Genomic DNA, 23,935 nt, shown 5'->3' on the forward strand with positions numbered 1-23,935 from the left:
GCCTTTACTTTTCCTTTTCGCTGTAGTCCATTTTAGGCCTCCCCGCTGCTTTACACCTGTCATCCTGCGACATCCCAAATGTTTGGAGAAAAAAAAGATGACATAAGACAGGACACAAAGCAGTTTTTCCTTTCTGAAGTACACTACGGGGGGAAAAGCTCACATCTTGGATTCGAGTAAGCGTCATTAATTTTGCTTTACATCATGTTCTGCGTTATGCAGGAAGAAGGATTCCCTTACATAATTATTTTTATACGAACAGGCCCACAGAAAAACAACCAAGTACAAATCAACCCAAAGGCTGTTTTAATTGAGAAACACTGTGACCTCTGTGCTACTGACAGATGCATATCTGGGCTCAGAGAATAATACAGGGAGCTGTTTAAAGCGCTGATATCCTTGTGGCCCTCAGCGGAAAACAAATAAGTCACAACATGTGTGAGATCATTACAAAAATGTCATTCAGAGAGCCTGCCAGTAAACAAATATGTACAACTCTAGCAACCCTAAAAAAACACAACTAATTAATAAATCTCACCGAAGACACTGGCGACGGATGGAATGCACATTTCCCAGACAGCCTTTTATTATAATCAATGAGGTACTGTTGGGGTGACTCGGTAGTGCTAGGGTGATCTATTTTCACAGCCCGTTCATGCGGCGGGAGGAAGCGCTGTCAGAGAAGACATTAAGGAAATTTGTCAGCTGATTGATGTCACAGCTGAGGGGTTCGGCCTCTGCATCTTAGTCCTTCTGCATTCAGTTAACAAACAAACGGGAGCCATCTCTGACATCCAGGCTCCCTCTCACTCTCTAATATAGTCCTCATATAGCCAAAAGGCAATACAGGACACAAGAGGAGCGCCATTAACATCAGCAGCGAGTAAAAGATTAATTACACTGTGTTCCTTTCCTGATTACGGTAGTTAAAGCTCTAATCAGCGGACTGTTCTCATCTACTACGAGAACAAAATTTGCTCTTGGAGTATATCTTGTACAAGATGATGTACTCTACCAGTCAAAGGTTTGGACACACCTTCTAATTGAATTGAATAGGAAGGTGTGTCCAAACTTTATTGAACTAATCCAGGGGTCTTCAACGTTTGTCAGGGCAATGACTCCAAACTGATGGAGCAGGGACCCCATACATGCTATATGTGTTCTATATTAAACTTGACCTAGTCTTTTTATTCCAAACTTGTGCAACAGTAGGATGGCCGTGCAACAGCCGTAACATACCTACCATGAACATATACAGCAACATTAAATCCCTGTCTGTAAGAACTTTTCATTTTCTGAGGCAAAAATGAAAAACACCTTATGAGCTTTTTTTTTTTTTTTTATTTGTGTCAGCGTACGTTGACCGGGTCAATTATTTCAGACATTATAAAATGCTCCAGGCAATGTTGTGCAGCCTATAAACTACTAAGTGAGTATCAGTTTGTTACGGGCTGACACTGCACTCTATTGTTCATTTACATCCTGTAATTCAGCATGTGGAGATGCTGTGCTGATGGCTGCTGGCTTTGGACTTTCAGATGATGATTCATCAGATATTTTTTGAACACAATTTCGTACAAAAAAAATAATGAATGAATAAAGAGAAAAGTGAATTTCAACCATCGTCATATCATTGCGTACTTGACAGCACCTTACAGACACGCTTACGCCTCACGGACAAAGCACTCAGTCGCCTCCTCACCTGCATTCCACCACTGGGCTTCTTATGATTCAGCAGCAGCTCCACAGCTCCCACCACTTCTTTGCGGATCGCGTGCAGCAGGGCATCCCCGACGTACACGCTGAAGCTCAGCAAGAGTTCAATAATTTCCAGGTTCTCGTTCTCAATGGCAATCAGCAGAGCCGTGCGGCCGAGCGGGTCGATGCAGTTGATGTTGATCTTGAAGTAGATCTCTGCCTCCTGAGAAAATAAAGATTTGATTGAAAGTCAGAGTTGGTTTCGAGACCTGCTCCGCAGCTAAAAAGAGCTTCATTGATTGGCGGAGGAAACATGCATTGACGCGGACATTTTTGAAAGGAAAACCGAATACTTAGATCTGACCGAGCAACTGCAATCTACAGGTTATTTCCTTTAAATTCTATGAATGTGGGGTAGTGAAGGTAGAACCAGTTCAAGACTAATGGGAAATTTATGCCTCTGCGGGACTAGATGCCGTAACCTTTGATGGCATTTGAATTCACTGGCACATACGCCACCCTATCTCTAACTGACAGTGTTATCTTACGGTGTTTTGTTTGGGTGAGATGTTAAGTGCGTCCTGCATTTTTTTTTGCAAAATTACAAAATGCTAAAGGGCCCTATTAGGTAGATGTGTAGCTGGCACCATTTACATACTGTATAATTAAGTCATCATTATTTATACTTGTGCTTCATCAGTGTGGGTTGCTGTGTAACAGTGCCACCTGCTAGTCGCCGCTGTGTCTTCTTTGCAGGTTAGGCTATTTTCTTTTTTCTACTTCCTGCTTCACGACTGAAACTTTCGCCAAAATTTTGCCGAAGACGAGAGACCAAATGTCAGTTAACCTTTGCTCAATGTCTTCCATCTTTAAAAAGCAGACAAAAAGCACCAAAAAGCAACTGGCAATACTAAAGTGAAAAATACTACTAACAAGACTCTCACGTATTTACATTTCTGGGGAGGTGCACCTGAAGCTACAGGTCTGCGTAGGCATCAAATTGATGCCGAAGCCTAAACCGCCTTTAAGCCCCAACTGAACCATTGATCAAGCTCAGTGATCGGAAATATGGGCATTAATCGAGGAAGAATAAAATATGTCTCTGTTATACTGTAGAAGCTATTATTAAAATTTGCGCATTCCAGATACTGTGAGACTTAAAAACAGTAATTAGGCCTGCCACACATCGGTTCCATATTGCAAAGAATGGAGTGAACCCTCCTGTCAGTCATTCACTCTCTTTGTCTCGGTAGGGGCGGGGCCGCTAGCAACATTTCGGATTTTAAAACAAATTAGTATTGTGAACCCATTAAAACGGACGAGCCAGTAGATTGATAGATAGATTTTTTATTATTATTATTTTATTTATTTAGGATACTGAAGTTCTTGACAATCCACTTCCAGTGTTAAATTAAGCCACAGCAGCACATTTGAGCTACAAATCCTCTTTTCAGCACCTTTACAGATGATGTCCTGGAGGGTTCATCCATCTTTATACACACTCTACGGGTTCTGCATATCAGTGGAAGCAGCTATTATCACGAGTAGCCATAAATCTTCCAATCTAAATCTAAATCAATCTAATTTGAATGATTTATACACATACCTCCAGGGCTTGTTTGACACTAGCATAGTCCCCCTTCTCCACGGCACCGAGATAGGCTTTCTCCAACGGTGACAGCTCCGACTCGGCCCGCACAATTGTCAGCGGGATGCGGTCCCGGTACGAGGAGCTGTCCGTCCGTCGGTAGTACAGCTGTGACATCTCCCTGGGCTTCAGCTTACCAGCACCCTGCTAACACTGCTACAGCTGCTGCCAGGTTGGGGGAGTTCACACTAGGGTAGACAGGGACAAAGAGGGATTACAGTAGAACATATGATAAAAATGTCACTGGTATTGAGCAAGGGGTAAACGATGAGGACAGAAGGAGAAAAGGGTTGTACAAGAAAGCAGAGATGAATCAGGTAGTTATTCTCTGACCATTTATAATGTGATCTACCAATCCATGCATCACCTGAAGACTGTCGGTGAAGTGAAAAGGTGTATTAGAATTTGACCAAACTGATGGCATTTGAATTCACTGGTAGATAGGTCATCCAATGGGTGAGGCGTCTAGTGCTCAAAAGTGCACATCTTTCATTTATTTTATTCAGAATTACAAAATGCCAAAGTGGCCTATTAGGTAGACGGAGGCTAAACGAGGGTAAAGTCACCAGTAGCTGCTCTTCTGTGTTGAATCATGAGCCATCATGATATCCAGCATCAGGCATGTAATGTTGCAGCGAAAATGGATGATGTCGGCTTCAGCATTGCAAGCCTGAGATGCTAACTGCCGTAGCTAATGACATTGGCGATGCTTGCTAATTGAGTGACACCACGAATATACTACATGTGCAACTGTGCAAAAGAACTATACAGAGACTTATAGGGATATACGTATATGGAAAAAACAACATGAAGCGCAGGAGATGGAGAGAGTAATTAATAACATAGTATAAAAGAATAACAAACTGGGGACCTGTTACCAAACATAAAAGAAGAAAAAGGAAAGAGTATAAGTAGCTGAGATATAGTGCTCCTCTCTTAATGTCTGAAGATAATTTATTACTGTCTCCATCCAAGTGATTATGATCAGACTCAATGGCAGGCCAATTAGTTTATTAGAACAAAAAGGAAAGCAGCAATTTCTTTAATAATTATGTGTAAAAATATGCATGTTCTGCCAAAAGCTGTGTATCCTAAAATCCTAAAATGTTTAAGGTCACATTCACATGTACCAAAACAACCTTTTTTTTTCCTTGGGACCGTTTCGAAAATTCCGATCCATTGCAAAACCGCATCTAGTTGTAGAAAGGATAATACTTATCCCAGGCCTATGCGAACAGCGCTACAGAACTCAGCCAAAAAAACGAAGATAAAAAAGCAGAGCATGCACATCAACCCTGCACGCCGTATACAAACATAAAGTCCGGATTACAGTCCATAATCCTTTTTAGCTAATCGTACTGGCGAAGCAACAGTGCCATTGATGTTGTTGTTGTTATGAGACGTCGGGGGGCTAGAGGGGCTGGAGGGGGGAGGTGATGACATCATCGTGTTTGCATCAAGGCGTCCACACGATTGAAAAACTTGGATTCAAAAAGGTGGAGTTCCAGTCACTGAAAAATCCAGATACGCCATGACAGTCAGCCTAAATGTGTAGGGTTCATGCGGTTTCACCTAATAATCATATTTGTGTAAATCTGGCCTAAATGAGCAGTTTGGGAACCACACTTATTAGCTCTCTTACTGCCGATGTACTTACATGATGCCTCGCCTCTCTAATGAGTGTACGCCTGAACTGACTGCACTGTTTTCCTCTGTTTCCAGCCATCGTGCTAAGCTAAGTTAACTTACAACTGCCTCCAGCTTTAAACGTGCCTTTTAGTTTTATTATTATTATTATGTTCTCACGACTGGTGTTCTACCGCTTGACCACCAAGAGTTTTGAAGACACAACTTCCCATGTTGTATGGCACCTTCAAATATGGTTGTGTGTGAGTTCATGAGAGGGTTTTATAGTTAAAGTTACCCTGTCATTAGCTTGCTAAACTGTTGCCATGGTGACTTGTAGACACAACAAATTTCCTAGCAGCAGTGATTTCTCACGACTTATGTCTGATGGTAACATTTGAATGGCCAGCAGCTTGCGTACCAACTACTGAATAATTTTATCTTTTCATCATGCCTTTGCATCACCTAATTGAGTTGTCCATTCATTAGCTTGCTCATTAGCCTAAGGAGTTCTCAACAACGGTGGACCTGAATGTCAAGCGCTCCCCATCTCATAACCACAAGCTCACCAGTTGTATTTGAAGGCAGCAATGGCTAGCATAAAACGAAAAAGCAAAATATACACATTTCTCAAAATAGCAAATAAACTAGTATACCACAGTGTGATTTATTCTTCATTTCAGTTGCAAGAGTGGGCATTTGTTCTCCAAGGAAGGTTGTCATTAAATGCCAAAAGTGGACCGATGTAATAAGAAGACCAGTTGACTGCTACCTGGTGTTCCTAAGCAACATTCTTCCTTCACCAAATTATATCACCTGTCACCTGCTCTTATTGTCAACGTGCCACTATACTGCTGGCAAAGTGCTGTCTTCTAATTCTTCTCCTTAAAGGAAAAGGAGTCAGAGAAACTTGTCCAAAAAAAAAAAAAAAAAAAGATTTGCTCCACTGAGTAATGTGCTCTCTGCTGGAGAGCCATCTTGATTGCAGGCCCCTTGTTTCACTTTAAATCCAAAGTATCTCCGACCACAGTAGGAGCCCGTTTTTTTCTGATTCTGATTCTCTTTGCAATATATAACCTAGAAGCTACTTGCACCTTTTTCTTGCAAAAAGCACAAAATTATGATTTTAATCAGGAAATATATTAGAAATATCAGAAAAAAACACAATTTCTCCTTTTTGGGGGGAGGGGGTCACATGTCTTAACTGTCGTTTTGACTGAACTCTGTAAAGGTTTAGACAGACATATGCTTTATTGCTTATTTGACAGATGGCTTAGGTGTCAGGGAGGAAGATGCGACCTTCCTCACTCTCCTGAATTTATATTGCTGCTGAACCTGCATCACAAACAGCAGCCACAAAATACAGCTGCTGTAAAGTAATCCTCCCCACCAATCAGAAGCACTAGAACAAGAGGAGAAAGCCTCCAAACAAACACACAGCCTTCCTCCTGGCATCAATTTAGGAACAGAAAATCCTTGCTGTAAAGAGAAGCAACGCGAGTTAAGTGGCAGGGACTGTGTTGGACAAATCATCTTTTATTCTTAAACTTGTAGATCGCACCCACTGAATACAGCAGCTTACCAGCAGAGCATGCAGCACATTTAGAGGAAGCATGTCCTCAGCTTACATTAAGAGCAAAAACAATCATAAAATTGTCAGCTTTCACTAATTAACGGCAGGTCTGTGTAAACTGCGTACTGTCACGGGTGACATTTTTATTTCTGTTTTTGTGCGCAATGTAAAAGTGTGGATAAAATGAAAATGCATGTAAAGAAGAGAAGCCCACCAACACTTTGGGGGTCCTTTGCCCGATATAAAATGAGGGACAACAAATAGAACATACATCACACATTTTTGCAGTTTACTCCTGTCTAGCATTCCTTCGCAGATAAAAAAGAATACAAAAAAAATAAATAAAAAAATAATAAATAAAAATAAATAAATATATAATAAATAAAAAAAAAATACATTGAAACACTTTGAGGAAAATAACTTACCTTTTGGATGTTGGGCATTGGAACTTCACTCAGAGAGATTAGTGTTCTTTCCTTGGAGAGAGAAAAAAAAGCACAAAAAGCATTTACCTCAACTTCTTGTTTTTTGTTTTTTAATTCCCCACAAACGCGAAAACAGCGTCTGCATCGAGACCCTGCTTCTTAATCTGCTGGTACCTTGTGATGCCAGTCCGTCTTTTTCTTGTTTTTCTTTAGTCTAGTGTGCATTCTCTCCTTTGGCTTTTGGAGACTTGACAGTGCTCCAAACTGTACATCCAGATTCGGTCAGTTTTCATCACGATTTCTATACGATGTTGTGTGATGGTGGTGGTGGTGGGAAAAAACGCATGACGGCGCACACCGCATACAGCTCACCGCGCAAAAAAAAAAAAAAAAAATCCAAGAGACGAAAATAATCAACAACGAAGTTTCCTCTGTGGTTTACACCTGGTACTGCAACGCCTCCAGGTTTCCACGAAAGGTGCTTTTTCACCGACGTTCTTGTCCGCTCGACTTATCCACCTGTTGGGGGGTGATTGAGCGAAAAGCGGCGCCTCCAGAAATAAACGCAAAAGCAGCCAGATGCCTGCCAGGCGGTCTGCGGAGCGCCGCTGCAGACGGGTCGTGCGCACTTGGAGACGCATTGAGCACTGTGGCACTGCAAGACGGGGGGAGAGAGAAAAAAAAAATCCTCTAAACAAGCATAGAGAGACACGTTCAGCCTCGCTTCCAACTAATGAAAGTCACACTTAGCTGACTACACAATTCAGTATTTCCGATCAACGGGGGCGAGTCTGATTTGCTTCGGAAAACAGTGATGAAAAAAAAAACTGAATGACCTAAACGTTGGTTATTTTCAAGACGCTGAAAACTGATTTAAGGACACACACAAATGTCCCTGTAACTCGTATGTTTTACTAAATCCGGTGAAAAAGAACATATAATGAATACACACAAACATTTTTTATTTTATTTTTTTGAAAAGGAGTACCTGTTATTTTAAATGAATTAGAATAATTACATACTCTTGCACTGATTAGGTGTTATGTTGCCGTGTCAATACTGTTAAACAAAAGAAATAATATGACTCAGTCAGAATTAAATCCTTGTGTTACGTGTGACAGCTTATGTAAGGCACAGCAAGAAGTGAATTGAAAGAGGCAGCTCCCCTCCCCTCTGACACACTTACACATGAGCTGGACACACTGCACATGCTTAGAGTTGAAGGTATACTTCATGGCTCGACCACTAACTCCTTCTAACAGCTCATCAGCTCACTGATCACACTTCAAACACAACTGCCAACATAACTCACCCCTCTCCACTTGGCTGACTTATAGGCCTGTTGACGCTGTAAATTCTTCCCAATAGTGTGTAATGCTGTTCAATGTTCTCTGACATGTTTACAGTCTTGAGGCCAGACTCATTCCTTGTGCCTGTCGCTGTGTGTGAAAGATTTTGTGTTGTGTGTTTATGCTGGCACGACTCGCATTTGAGCCGCGGATCGGGTCACGATAAAATGCTGCCCGGGGCACATTTTTGGACACGGAGAAAACTTTTTTCTGTTCACCGCTTCTTGCTTCCGTCAAGTCAAGGAGACACGGGACAGTGGCGCGGAGGGTGTATATTTGGGTCTGTGCAACCCGTCCTTCCCTTGTCCCTTCTGTTCCTTGTCATTTGTGCGTATTTCAAGATAATCGTTCCAAGCTTCCTTCCAACATCCTACACACATTAATAAACGTACTGTTTCTTTATCACAGAAAAAAACTATAATCTCTCCTTCTCTTCGGTGTCTGCACTTTGGGAACCCTCTAAAGGAATTTCTTAATTAAAAATTTCTTTGATGCACTTCATAGACTCATATTAAACGGCAAAACCCGTGGGCTAACAGGGTTCCCTGAAACTCGGCCTGAATCCCACGTGACTCCTCTACAGCAACTCTCTTATCTCTCGAGTCTGCCTCTATCATTGTGTGTCCTCACCGTGCATTATCAAGGAAGAAGACGTTCCTGTAAAGTGCTACCACCTGCAGCTTTACAGATCATCGCATAATTCAATAAAACTAATTAGAAACACACACACTCGCAGCACACAAAACAGCAGGTAATTAATCATGACAGGGAGGTAGGGAAGTGGATTATATTGAAATAAATGTGACATATTAGTGACCTCTGTGATTATTCTGCGCTGCCTAATCAAAGACGTTATATTCAATAGTCAGTTAAGGTAAGCCACCATATCAATAACAGCCTTTGAGGTGTATTTTATGCGTGCACACTCTTTAAACGGGGGCTCACGTGGTTGTGTGTAGGGCTCAGCGCAGGAGAAACATCTGTGTGGCTGACAGGTCAGAAAACAAAAAATATTGTGGATACTAAAAATAGTGCCGAAGCTAATTCCTCTGCCTTAAAAGGGCTGTTAAGGGGGACTGATTGGAGCAGAGGCTCAAACAATATCTAATGCACCGTGGAAACGGAAGGACAGCAGAAGATGCCGGCCTCACCTACACTGATTGATCTACTTTTTTTAAAAGCAGTTTCGTGACAGCGCAGCCGTTTTATCGTAAAGAGAGAACATCATGTTTCTTGCAGCGGTTGATTACATTTTGCCTCGAGGGGAAACACAGCAGGACTTCTGCAGCAGAGGGACCTGGACGTGGAGTGGGGGGGGGTTCCTTTTCTATTTTTATGAAAGCCCGCTGGTGGCGAATTGCTCTTATCGGTGTTGTTTCACTCACAAATGTTACAGTATATTGGGCATGAAGACAGGTGACTTCAGCTCACGTGCTATTCTGCTACGGCAGCACATCCTAAGTTGTTGGGGGTGTCGATTCACTCCTCTCGAGGCTCCATCAAAAAAAAAAAAAAAAAAGGAGTTTGCTTTCAGCTGCCCATTGATGAACAACTGGCGAGCAGCCTCGTTAAGAGTTCCACTAGCTTTTTAGCACATGGTGCAGTTCTCCTCAAGGTAAGCATAGGCTTGAGAGAATGTGCAGCTACGCCGCAAACAGACACCCTCCACGTCTGTGAAGTGTAAGTGTCCAGCTGGCAGGGACTTAACCCTTTGCGGCATCCCCTCTGTCCTTCCGCCTCCTCCGTCCTTCTCCCCCTTTTTCTCATTCCTATCGCTCCCTTGCACTCCTCCACACAGCCGCAGGTTAAAACCACCTTAAAGCTCGACAAAGAGTTGGACTGAGAGGTGTCTATATATGTATGTGGATGTACATCTCTTGGAGCTTGTTGTCTAACCCAGAGTTCTTCTTTCGTCATCCTGTCCCAAGCCTCCGAGACTAATCGGTCACCCTGTCATGAAGTTACACCGCGCCGCGTTCAGAGTCAGGTTTTGTCAACATCGTGATTATGTAACTCACGGGTTTTGATAGCGCCCTTTTCTTCTTCTCGGTGCATCCATCGGAGTTGCGCTATATTTTTTTTCCTGTGTCCCTTGGGGTGACCTGAGGTTAGTGTGGCTATCTCAGCTGTTTAAATCCCCATTACACTCACACTCTCCCAGAGGCTACCGGGTAATTAAAATTGATCTGTCTCTGTCATCCCTGGAGACGCAGCGAGGCCGAGACCGCCACCGCGTCTCCCCCGACACACGCGCTTCACATTTGTTAGATTAAGCATAAAATTGAGGAAGAACATTGAAGGACAGTGATCTGCTTTTATTGGTAAGACCTTGTCACCGCTGGATACCTGCATTAATTACCTGCTTAATTAGTTTTTTACCAACACTAATCTCGTCTGCTTGGTGGGAAAACTTCATCCTGCGACGACATTTCACAGCATGCTAATGATGTCTGGATGAAATGCTGGGCTCATGAGGTTCACGTCTCCGAGACAAGGACTGATGGCGTAGATGAGTAATCAAGGCCCCTGCATGTCTATGTGGAGTTTTGCAGGTACAGGTCTTTTTATTGGGGCCTTGTCTCTCACTTGCAGGGAGTGTCCAAAAATACGAAGAACATCCTCAAATGCAGGGTACTCCTCGATTTTGCTGGTGTTTGTCATTTAGTTGTGCCCCTGCATAGAAACCAAGGTCCTAGGTCATATACTTATCTGACGTACATCATCACCAGATGGTCTTCAGTCGCTCCAAGTGGTATCTTTAACTTGTTAGATTTCAAACTGTGAGAAGCTATGGAAGTTGTTTTTTTTTTTTGAGTTTATGAAGAGAAGGGCTGGTGAACCTTGCTACAGTCACCAGAACTCAGGCTATGCATAGCGTCGCCATCCATTTTGGACTACGGTGCTCTGGGCGACACATGATTTTTTTGTTGACGCCACAATATTGACAAGAAAACCTGAGGAAAAATGAGCAGTGCCAGCGCTGATTTCAGACTATCAGAGTTTTCTGCACTTTAAACAGATATAAAAACCAGTACAAGGCAAAACTCAACAGAATACACATCACAGACTCTTATGCCCCAGGTTTGCTGTTGTTGAGCATTAAAACAGCTGGCGGGGATAATGGTCCTGAGCTGCAGTATCCGGATATATACAACTACTTCACTGACTTTCCTTCCTCTTCCTCCGGAGTTACTGTCCTGATCCGCATCCAGTTTTGGAGTTTGTCGGCTAAAAACAGCAGCTAAAAGCTCCATCACCGTCACGCTGTAATATGGCAGCATAACGTAACGAGCTAATCACTGTACTAATAGTCTATTGTTATATGCCAATATTTTATGACGTTAACACGGTTAATATGAATGTCTAAATGCACCACAACATACACAACTTTATTTATTATTTATTTATTATAAAACAAAACATTACACTTGGAAAATGTTGGATTCTGTCCCTAATAGAAAAGTAATTGCTACACAAGAGAAATCTGTTTCTTGAGGGATCTCGCCGCTCTGTTCTCTCGTTGCATTGCATTAATCCACATCTGCCGTCTTGAGGGATCTTGGGGAATCCTATAAAACATTTCCACTTTGCTTGTCTCAGACTATTCTGGCATCCTGGGGCACAACAGCCCCAGGTTAATTAGTTAGTCGGTCGCAGCTGTCAACCGAATAGTCATTAGAAGAGAGCGACTTCCTGCCAAAATGGCGGCGTTGTGATTAATGGCACAGAGCACTTCTCTCTAACCTTAAAGTGGTATTATTGCATCTTTTGGTCAACAATGCAGTAAAATACTCGGGTCAAGTCTGCCCTTTAGATTGATGCCCATACTTTTGTTTAATTTTGGGTGAAAACACTCATCTATTAGGTCCAGAGCAACCGTCACATACACTACTGGTCAAAAGTTTTAGAAGTATCCTCTGGTATAGTTAGTCAGGGCTTCATCCTACATCAAGATAATGACCCAAAACTTTAGTTCAAGCGCTACCAGAACTACCTCAGGATAAAATCAAGGTGGAAAGCTTGAAAACATGGAGTGGACCAAGGCCCAGTCTCTAGACTTTAAACCCATGGAGCTGGTTTGTGATGAACTGGACAGAAAAGTGAAAGCAAAGCACCCTACATGTACCACGCATTTCCTGAGAACTTCTGCAACAAAATTTGGAAGAACTCTGAAAAATATTTGATTTCCATATTTAGAAATGTCTCAAGTCTGCTGACGTGTTAAATCAGCCAATTTTAGCTTCAGTTGTTTATTTGGTCCATGCTTTCGTTTCAGAGTAAAAATTAGATATTAAACTACACATATTTCAATAAAAAAAAGAAAAAAAAAGAAATACCGGAGTGTTCTAAAACTTTTGACCAGTAGTGTACATATGCTGTGATTAATGGTACAATCACAGTGCATTCCAGTAACTTTTGAAAGTTGTTTCCTGTGTAACCGTAAAACATTACTGCATGAACGATGCCAAGGATAAGTAAACAGTTTCCTAAGAAGCAGCCGCAGTAAAAATGGTCTGTGCTGTTCAACTATCTCTCTCCAGACCCCAGACAGTATAAACAGATTCTCTCCGGGTACACACATGTCCTCTGGAAGTACATCCTGCGCTACTGTACAGGTTGTTCACCAACCCTGACCCCTATGAGAGCCACTTTGACTCTGCTGCAGAGATCTGTCAAGGACGTGTGGCAGTTATCCGCAGCCATCTTTGGCCTATGTTTATTACATACGATGCTACATTTATTTCTTTACTTGTTTGGAAGCCCACAAATGTTTCCAGATGACTGTAAGACTTCTTCGTTCCCCCCACCCCCAAAGACCACCATTGAAAAGTTTTTATTTGAGTGATTAAGCTGTGATAGTCGAGGGGGACTGAGACCGGCTGATAATTAATGTCACCCATTCAAAGAAACGTTTTATGCCTCAATCCTTTAAAGACAATGAATGAGCCTCTCAGTTGGCTGCTCCTTTGGTTTGCAGTTACCCTGCTATTAAAATCAGAACTCAAATAAAAGTGATTGCCCAGGAAATCTCAATAGTTTCCAAACAACATAATACATTTACAGCATATGGCCACTTTCCCCTTTATCCTGCGCCCTCAGTCATGCTTTTGAGTGGAAAGGCTTGCTGTTAAATTGGATGTTTGCTTTCAAAGCTACTTTCTAACAAAAAGAAGACACATTTAAACATTGCTTAAACTTGCATTTGCGAAGGTTTACTGGTCTCCAAGCCCGTCCCGGCAGACAGTGTGACAACTTATGGATGATGAATAATAAAAGAGCAGCTCTCACTCTGAAAAGATGCTTTGGCATATCATCACACAGTGAAGTGCATTCCGTCACATCTACGAGAAAGTGGCATCAGGACAGGAGTGACTTTTAAGTGCCACATGAGTAATCATTTATTTCCCTAGCCTAGAGGCATACCACTTACAGCACACCTACTTGTCATGTAGGAGCTGTTCTCTAAGTTCAGCTGTATTGAGTTTAAATCATGGGTCAAATCATCAGTTTTCTGCATTTCACAACATTAAAACCACCTAATAACACTGACTATCTTCGGACAATACAGTGTTCTGCTGGGAAACTTTTGGACCTGGCATTAAAATTGATGTTACTTAGACATGTGCTACCCACCTAGACCAGACCAAGCACCCCCACTCCATAGCAATGACACTCCTTGATGGCAGCAGTCGTCCCCAGCAGGATGCAGTTAGATACAGACTCACAGTCAGTTTAGGAACAACTCAAAAAACATGAAAAACAGCACAAGGTGTTGACCTGGCCTCCAAATTCACTAGATCCCAAACTGATCAAGTGTCTGTGGGATGATCCACAGAGGCTCCTCCCCTCAACCCAGAAATTAAGGACGCTGCTAACCTTGGTAGGTGAGCTCAAACGAATCAATGGCTTGTAACAGTCAAAGATTATATTAACCACATTTGCCATAATTTCCTAGTTACTTATTTTCCCAAGTGAACAAATAATAATAAAAAAAAGTTTAATAAAGTGAAACAAAAATAAAGCTAGAGCTTCCTTTGCTAATGTTGAAGAGCGTCAAACCCCCCTAACCCTAGGGCCAGAAATCTCATCATATTTAATCTGCTTTATTCATTTAGGTTCAAACATGAATCATGTAAAGCACTCTGTATAGCCCTTTTACTAAAAGGAGTTATTCCAATAAACTTGAGAGGTCAAAACGTCAAAAAAGTCCCAAAGACTGTTCCCATAAAGCAACTTGTTGGTGGTTTACACACACACACACTTGTCTCACATCTATTTCCCAACTACTAGAACCGAGTAAGAATTAATGTCATGTTCAGCATGTGGTTCACTCATGAAAACTGTCAGGATTTATTTGGCACGATGCCCTCACAGAAATGCTTTCAGAATGTGGCAACATTAGGGCAAAAAAAAAGGATTTGACACAAAATTTATTTCTCTGGAGACACAATCTCTGCCCAAGCCCTGAGCTTTTGTGTGGGTTTCTTTCATATCAGAGCTGCAGCATCAGCATTCAGCCACTGCACCGTGGCAGGCTGTGTGACCACCAGGGTATTATGGTCATCCCAACTATGTGATAAGCATCAGTCAGACTTGCTACTTTTTTTCATCCACTTTTTTGCTGAATTTCTGGACAGTTTCAACTTGAATAATGACATTTCCAGCACACTCTGTACATGCAGCAACACCATAAGAGAAGCGTAAAGTAGATTATGGTCACTAAAACAATTTTTTTACATAGCATATTCTGGCAACATCCTCCGCTGGTATTGAAATCTCATTAGTTCACGGAGCATTATAGATGACCATTTACTGTTGAAGGCTGCAAAACTTTGTTCTATTTTATATAAGGTGTTTCTAGAAGAACAGCCGGTATTGGTGTTATCCTCTTGAGCACTGACTCTTTAAGATTTTGCAGTTCAGTCCGTACGACCTGATCCATCTCTCAGCTGGGTCTGGGCCCTGAGCGAGACCACCAAATCCCTATTTACTCCTAAAATCGTGACTAGCTTAGTGATCTGCAAAAGGACCATCAGCTTTATTCTTTATTTGGTTCATTCCTACACTTTTCTTCTCTCTGCCTAATTGTGCCTCACAGTTTTTTTGTTTTTTTTCCTGGTGTATTGTATGTTATCTGCTTATGGACTGCGTATGGTGTCACAGTAAGACATTTACTACAATCCACTGTTAGTGTTAGTTGAAGGAAAAGCTGACAAACAGAGACCACAACTTTGGTTGAACATTTACAAGTTGAACAAGTTATACAGATGAAGACTGCATGAAGAAAAAAAGGAGACCCCAACAGTGACCACTCTTCAAGAGCTATACCCATACTCCCTGAATCTGCTTAAATGACATGGAGTTCATCATTTAAATCTGGAGATAAAATATGTAATATATAATATATATGTTTATATTCTGGAAAATAGTCCCCAATCCCCATTCTGCCATTCTGTGTGGTTGCTTTGTCATGCTCATGTGTTTTGATGTTTTTTTTTGGTTAAATAACACCCCCACTACAGGTGTGCTTTGTGTTTTTTTCCCCCTCTTGATTCCCTCCTTCATCTCAAACACATGCAAATCTGTGGGGACGTAGTCTTGAAAAGAACCAATCTGTAAATCATTTATCTGTGTCGTCGCTTTAAGTCATAGGCAACCAACCTTGAGAGTGTTCTTCTTCCCAGTGCAATACAAACTCAAGGATAAAATAACTAAAGAACTAAAAAAAAAATTAAAAAAAAATAGAGCACAATAGACGACTGTAAATATAAACCAAGTGTGAATTTGCACAAAATTTGAAATATATCCTGTTGAATTCAACGAAACTGTTCAAACTGCTGCTTCAGCTGTTTTGTTGTGTGTTGTTTGTATGTGAGCATGTGTTCATAAGCAAGAGACAAAGGAAGAGAAACGGAGAATGTGAAAATGAGGGGATAAATACAAATCTGGCACAAGTCCTGTTGCTAGGGCTACTGTTGTCCATTGAGATGCAGCTTTGTGTGCATGTGTAGCTGTGATGTGAGGTTGTGCCCATATGTATGCCTTAAGCATCACTGTGTGTGTATTTGATTTGACAGATCCTCTCACTTCAGAGAATTAATGTGTGAACCACTCTGCCCCAAGGGAACTGGTGGGGAGCCAGGTGTTGCTTCCTGTTTCACCTCCGCTATCAAGGGGTTCGACCAGATGAGGAGTCTAAAGGCCACAGATGCCCAGATTTTACACACCACCTTTTTATAATCAGTTCTATTTAAAAGATTTCCATGGTGACAGACGTGCTTTGTGCACCTAGTCACCTTCATCCAACTAACAGTATGAACTATTGATTTCTGTGATTGCCCTCTTCCTACCATGCATTCGATCTTTCGTTCTATTTTTTGACATCCTCCTTTCAGGCAGCGATTTACTCCAAACCCGCACCCTGAACATCAAAAAAAAAAAGCATCATCATACCCCATGAAACAGGTAATTTCCAGACCATTGTCAATTATTTGGTTTTGCTGGGTGTTGGCTGGTTGACAATCACAAGATTAGATGTAATATGCCGGAACTGAGTCATGTAGAGTGTTCACCGACTCTTGTAATATACAAATGAATCTGGATGCAATATATGCTAGTTCTGGATGCAATCAGTTAGTGTGAACTGATTACCAACCCAACCCAACTGCAAACACGTGTTGCCAACTGCACAGGAAACAGTGTCAGAAGACAATTGGTACTAGTGGTAAAAGTGCAACCCACAGCGAACCTGGACGACGGAAATGGAGGAGAAATGAATCAAGTGGTAGCGGGAGCATGAGTGCTGGTGCGTTCATTTGATCAATGCCTGTCTCTTCTCCATCCTCTGAAGTCCTCATCTCCTTGCCCACTGGTGAAGCATATGGAGGACGCAAAGTGGGTTGCAATGCTGGCCTATTTGTCTGATATCTTTAACTCTCTCTCTTCAAGTCAAAGAGTGACAAGTCTTTTTGGCACACGATCAAGTCTCTGCATTCAGGAAAAAGTTGAGTCTGTGGTGTGATCGTGTTGAATGGGGCTCGGTGGAAATGGTCCCAACCTTGGGGGATGTCTTAGAGAACACAGGACTGCACTTGGACTGTGTGCAACAGGCGGTCATTGCGCATTTGAATGGGTCACATGAGCAGTTTGGAGACTATTTTGGAGGGGAGACCTTGGAAAATCAGTGGGTGAGAATTCCTTTCTCTTTCCCAGTGATACCCCATGATGGACTGACCATCTAAGAAGAGGAGACCCTTGTTGAGCTAACTCTAATATGGACTCACCTCCACTTACCTGTGCGAGTGAAGGTTTTCCGCATTGACAATGATTAAAAGCAAGTACCGGTCACGGCTGCAGGTACGGCATGACCTGCACTGGTTACTTTCGACAGTGCATCCCGCATCAAACGCTTGTGCGCATTAAAGACACAGACTCATTGTTCCCACGATTCCCAAGATTGGCTCACTATCCCGCACTTTGAAAACCCCCGGTGTGGTGCCTGGGGATAAATGCAATGCCAGGACGCTAATATGGTGGCAATGAGAATGCTAACATGCTGAAGGCTGTAATGATATGGTAGTACTAATGAGTCATTCTTCATCGCATTAGTTAAAACATAGACCTCCTTGTGAGACCAAATGAAGATTTAGGAGATTTCCAATGTCATTAGAAATTTTGCCTGCCAAGAAGCATGAATATTGTTACTAAAGTTTATGGCAATACATCCTTTAATTGTTGTGATTTTTTGGGAATCAAGATCACTGAAACACTCACACAAAATAAATCTGAAGTCTGTTTTACAAAAAGGGCTTTCTTCTGTTTTTTCAGTCTGGATTGTACCAACAATAAATATTTAATTACATTTATTTGGAAGATCGCAAACATGACTTGAGAAAAGATTCTTAAACAGCTCATATTGAGTGGTTTTGTGTAGCTCTTTTCTCACACTGGGTTTGCAGGTCTTTTTCTTGGAGAAATTTTTTTATAGAGTAGTGAAAAGCCACCAGCTACTGGAAGTTGGGGGGAAGAAACTATGCTAGAAGGAAATTAGTTTGTGCAAATTACTTTAGTCATTTAACTAAACTTAAATTTTACAACTACGTGAATGCAATTAATTTTGTTTAAACAAAACCTTGCCCTTGCTCATGGGGTGTTTTCACAGATCGCCATCTGTGTCATTGGGTTACCACACAGACATGCATTCAGACTTCTTTTATCAGCAGAGATATTCAGATCAAAAAAAGAAATAAAGAAACATGTTTGGACACAGTAACTTTCTTCCTTTTTTGGGATGCTGCTTCTTTTTGTTTGTGCAGTCTCTGGCATAAAGGACTCCTGCTGTATATGGCTAAGAAGAGGCATCCAAAACCTCTGTTCAAAAGCACACTGTCCTGACTGCTGGCGCACAGAAAGTTTGCTTTGAACTGTGCCCCTTTGGATTTTGTGAAATAATTGGACATGAATAAAATATTTATATGATGTGTTCACAGCTAGGATATAACTTTCTTTCATTTAGCTTGCTTCAACAAATGTAGAACTCTGATTAATAACCTCATAGAGTATTGAAATCATCTACCCAACACACAAAGACTTCTTCAAAACTGTGTGATATTCTGTAGCAATGACACTCACTGATGGCAGCAGCACCCCCCCAGCAGGAGGCATCCTGACGCAGACACAAGGAATGTGGTATGGCAGGAGGTGGTGAAGAAGACACGAAGATTTCTGAGCAACTTGTGGCTGAACGAGGCTCTTCATCAACAATATGGAACTGGTTTGGATATCACAAGGTGGATGTTGAACAAACCCATATGCAACAAAAACCCCCAAAACACAACCCTAACCCTTAGCAAGGATAGAAACACAGCAAATTTATTCCACCACCTGAAGTACAACCACAACCCAGAGTACAATGAGAGGCAGCAAATGTGTCAGGAGAAAGCAGCCACATCCTCTGGCAAATTTGGTAAATTTAAAAGAAAAATTGCAAACAGATTCAGTCAGTCAATTCAATATGATAAGCAAAGTGTTGTCACAGTTTTCTCCAAGACTTACTACTTAAACCTGTAATCAAATAGCTTATTTGACTATTCTAACTAGTAAGTATGATCTTAGAGCAGTGTTTGGGGGGCTGTCTAGACAGAATGTAGTGATTGAGGGTCAAAAACATGGATTGGAATAATATTTTTAACCGACCTCAACAGAGACACACACACAAAACAGTTTAGGACCAATTGAAAAAACATGAAAAACAGCATCTGGCCTCCAGATTTCCTAGATCCCAAACTGATCAAGTATCTCTGGGATGCATCGGAACAAGCCTGATCCACAGATGACCCTCCCCTCAACCCACAGGACCCAAAGGCCTCCTCTAACGACATTCTGTTGTCAGACACCACAGGACACCCTCAAACTCAACAGACATATTTTGGCAAAATTGTGACCAAATATTGAGCCCGACAGTCGTACCAATGGATGGATAGAATGTTTATAATGTTTTTTTGTTTTTTTTTTGCATACATTTTATGTAGACAGTTTTGATTTTCTTCAGTTTAAAACTACAAGTATAATTTTATACATGGTTATGTTACGTGTGCTCTATAGACAATAATATGTGGACTTATTAAAAGATTTAGCGTTGAAAAAATACAGATTCTTTCCCTTGTGCAATGTCAACAAAGACATACTTTCCTCTGGATGAACATTTCTAAAACATCTTTGTGTCCGCACAACATTAGGAAAAGGTTTTTTATTTCTATATGCCTAGTGAAGCTGTGGAACAGGTTGGGTGCAGAGCTCAAGCAATGTCCAAGCATGACCCAGTTCAAAAGGTGGTACAAGACATGGTTTTCACAAGGTACAGGGGGGATGAAGGGCTTTGGCGATCACCAGGTGTTTTCACAGATCATTTATTCGCTTCGAATATGTACATATGTAAATATGTATATTTATTCGGTGTTGGTGCATACATTTAAATATAGGCCTATACATAGTAATTTGCGAATTGAAATCAACTGATTGCTAATTACTGAGAAAAGAGAAGGGGTAGGATTAAATAAGCATCTTCCTACTGCCTTTCGAGCATGTTATTTTTGTCATTTTGATTTGTTGTTTTTTTTTATTTTTTTTTTGTTTCTCATGTTCGAAATAAAGCATTCATTCATTCATTCTATATATCCTATTGAGAAGAAATGGAGTAACTGATTTGAGTAGGATTATTTTAAAATAAGATTCTGTCTCCAAAGTTGCGCGATGCTGCCGCCCGTACTCCTGGTAAAATAGCATCAGTTTGGCCAATGCAAGAATGTGGCAACACTTTATCCATATTTGAACATTCAATTATTTTGAAATAAGTAGTGTAAGGGATTATAATTTCAAATTAAATTGTATCATTACAGCTGCAAATCGAAGTAATGCTCTGTCACTTCAAACATTTACACGTCCTAACGACAGCCTAGGCACATGAAATCAGATGTTGCGAATAAGTGATTACATTTCGAATGCAATTTATCTGTAGAGCGCACCAGCCGGCATTTATGACACCGCACGAAGCCTCTACTGTGGTGTTGTGGAGTAGTGAGATTGGGATCCATCAGTCACATGCACACGAGATCACCTTCTCCACTCGTGCTTGCACTAATGCCTTAGGTGGCTCATGGTAATTACCCTTATCGACCTCTCCAGAGGTATCAGAGTCACGGGATTATCTTTGAGAAATCCAATCACAATGCAAATAAAGGTAAGTAGGCTGGCAGGCTTATGGAAGTCATGTCTCATGTTTATTCCTTCCAGTCTTGCCTAGGGTGAAAAAGAAAAAGAAAAAACAGACAGATCCAATTATTAGCTCAAAATGCATTGATTGTCTCCTCCTCCAGTAGAGTATTAGAAAGAGCCACAGGGGGAAAAAAAAAGGAAGGCAATGTCTACCTCAAAAATAAGAGCCTGTTCTGAAGATGCAGTAGGGAGACGCTCGTTCAAGAACACACTGTAACAGCAAGGGCTTTGACATGCACTGAAGCAAGCATTTTCCCCAACACTTCACTAAAGCTGCTCTGATTATTATTCGCCGTACGAGCCGCAAATGTACAGAGCGCATGTGACAAACGGCATACACTATGAATGCACAATTAATCCACTGCCTGCAGTCTGCTCTACCACGCACGAGATGCAAAGACAACACAAGCAAAGACAAGGCGCCTCGTATTTACTGCGTACGTATAGAAATAAAAGGCGGACGAAAGAGAAAATCGATTTACATGTGTGCTGGATTTAAATCAGCTCACCATGACTGCATGTTAGGTATGCATCTGAGCAAGTACTGATAGAGGGATGAAAGGGGAAGACTAGAGGGTAGTGAAGGGGAGATACAATATAATTTATATGGTAAGGATTCTGCTGCTGACAGCACAGCTTAGCCCTGGTCTATTTTAACTTGAATATATGTTTTTACCTGGGTTTTCTCCAACAACTTCCCCCTCCCAATAGGTAAAATAGGCAAAATCAGTGTACACCTGCACAGGTTACACAAGCATCACAGCACTGTCAGACTTGTAGTTAATAATTTAACCTCTTAATATTAGGGGTTATTCAGCAAAGACTGTATGTAGCCCCTAGGCTACCCTAGTCGAAAAAGAACTGTAAGTAACAACAAACCCCTGATTAAAACTCAGTCATCGCCAGTGTGTTTGTGTGTTGGGAATACGCCTGTCACTGTTTGTTTTCTCTCCATCACTCTACAGTTAATGTACTGTACAGACACAGAGTTACAGCCTTATATAGATTTTCACATTCGCAACAGTCTTCTGGTGAAACAGCTGTTATCTGCTCTTGAAATTTTATAAAAACAAAACACGATGACCTTGGACACAGATGCGCTTTACGTCATACGCGGTGCATGACCGATACTGGAACGGAAGTAGTACAGCTCGCTGGAAAAGAATGTCGTGCAAAAAAGTAAACTGAGTCGACATTAAACAGTGGCGTGAATCATAGCCTATTTATTTTTATTCCCATCTGAAGATACACCACCCAGAGCCTTTTTGGGGCGGTCGAGTAACATGACCTTTCAATTACTGATGTCCAAACGCGGGTTATATTTCACTGAAGTTTATGACATTGTGCCGGGGGGGTTAAGTGCCTTGCTTGACAGCACTTCAGAAATAATTGGTGAGGGAGAAGAGCGTATTAATCAAATCGACACAATTCCTGGTTAGAGACGGGCAGATGGGATGGAAACCGCTGCAAAAATGACAAATGAAGGAAGAGGAGCGGGTAGACATAGAAATGAGACGTAGAAACGACAACCTTGTACAACCTGAATTACATGAGATGAACTGTCATTTAACGATCGACGGTATGTGCACTGCTCCACTGCAGAGACATTACAAATGAGATGTGCATCATTCCAGGATTTCACTTTCCTACTGTTTTCATTCACGCCTCTTCCTTTAAAACTGAGATAACTGGTTACCTTACCTTTCATCATGTCTGATGGGTAGTTGGTGTTACTGTGTAATTACTGTAGATAAACGACTGTGAAATGTTCAACAAGAGTAATCTGGCACCTTGGGAAGAGAGCGCTTTCTAAAGCCTCTCCGAGGACACCATCACCATGGAAATGACCAGTCTCTGAAAATAACAGAAATTATCAGTGCACTGTAATTATAGGTGTAGAAGCACGCGCTACATAATTTATTTGTCTTTTTCCTTCTGAGGAGAGTTTGCGTGTATGAACGATAAGTCAAAGAAACAAAGAAAACTAAGTAAAGATGAGTTGTGGATATGTGATTTGAAAGGATAAGAATAAACATGAAAACTTAAAAAGACAAACTGACCTTATATTTGTTGGCTTAATTACACATTTGTCCTCTCATTATTCACCGAGGGATGTTTACTTCTGTTTTAATTGCTGCGGCAATTAGGAGCCTTCCTTTCTTCTTCTGCCACTGGCATAGTCTGCACATCCTCACATAAATTGTCTATACATGATTTTCCGCTAGTCGTCAACAAAGACCTTGCAGTGGCCCCACTTCAAGAAACACAGCTCTACGTGCATGGAACTTTACTTCTGAAAATGCAAATCTATCTGGACCAAAGCTGACTTTGCCAGTCCTTAGGCAGGGGTGACCAGATCTGAGTTTGTGAAAAAGAGGACCCTTCAATGCAACACATTTTCAGGTCTCAAAAAGAGGACATGTTTACCTCAGTTTTTGGGGACTTGAAACAAAATTCTGAGGAGCTTTGATATTGTTTTGCTTTGAATATTCAGGAAATCTGATGAATCTGCATTTGTGCAAGAAAGGAGGGGGACATGGACTGAGTACATGCTTCTCTAACTGTTCTCTCTAACTGTAACTTTTATATTAAGTTACACGTTAAATATAAAACCCTAAATATATAAGACCCTATTCTGATGCTAAATATTGATTTTCATTTGAGGACTGATTTTGGTTTCCTGGAAGCACTATCTAAATGTACTGACAGACCTGTCACTAGGCAGATAGCCATAACATTATGACCTAATATTGTGTAGGTCTGCCTTGTGCCTTCAAAACAGTTGTGACTCATCAGAATATGGACATCCGTCCTGTGGATCATCCCAGAGATTCAGTTTGGA

At 41.4% G+C, this 23,935-nt stretch overlaps 1 protein-coding gene across 2 annotated transcripts in view; it reads right to left on the reverse strand.

Annotated features, from left to right (window-relative positions):
• Window positions 1-23,935, reverse strand: part of LOC125021766 (short transient receptor potential channel 4-like) — a 64,881-nt gene that overhangs the window by 15,812 nt on the left and 25,134 nt on the right. Inside the window, exons 1-4 of one of the 2 annotated variants that reach the window (XM_047607942.1) lie at window positions 7,145-7,670; window positions 6,971-7,021; window positions 3,305-3,534; window positions 1,703-1,921 (exon numbers count right to left, since the gene is read on the reverse strand). In XM_047607942.1, the coding sequence (XP_047463898.1) occupies window positions 1,703-1,921; window positions 3,305-3,463 (378 nt within the window). In that variant the 5' untranslated portion in view covers window positions 3,464-3,534; window positions 6,971-7,021; window positions 7,145-7,670. Of the gene's footprint in view, window positions 1-1,702; window positions 1,922-3,304; window positions 3,535-6,970; window positions 7,022-7,144; window positions 7,671-23,935 lie in introns of those variants that run through there. The other variant, XM_047607943.1, reaches the window with a different exon arrangement.

Source organism: Mugil cephalus, chromosome 15, assembly GCF_022458985.1.
Source record: "Mugil cephalus isolate CIBA_MC_2020 chromosome 15, CIBA_Mcephalus_1.1, whole genome shotgun sequence".
Lineage (NCBI taxonomy): Eukaryota > Metazoa > Chordata > Actinopteri > Mugiliformes > Mugilidae > Mugil > Mugil cephalus.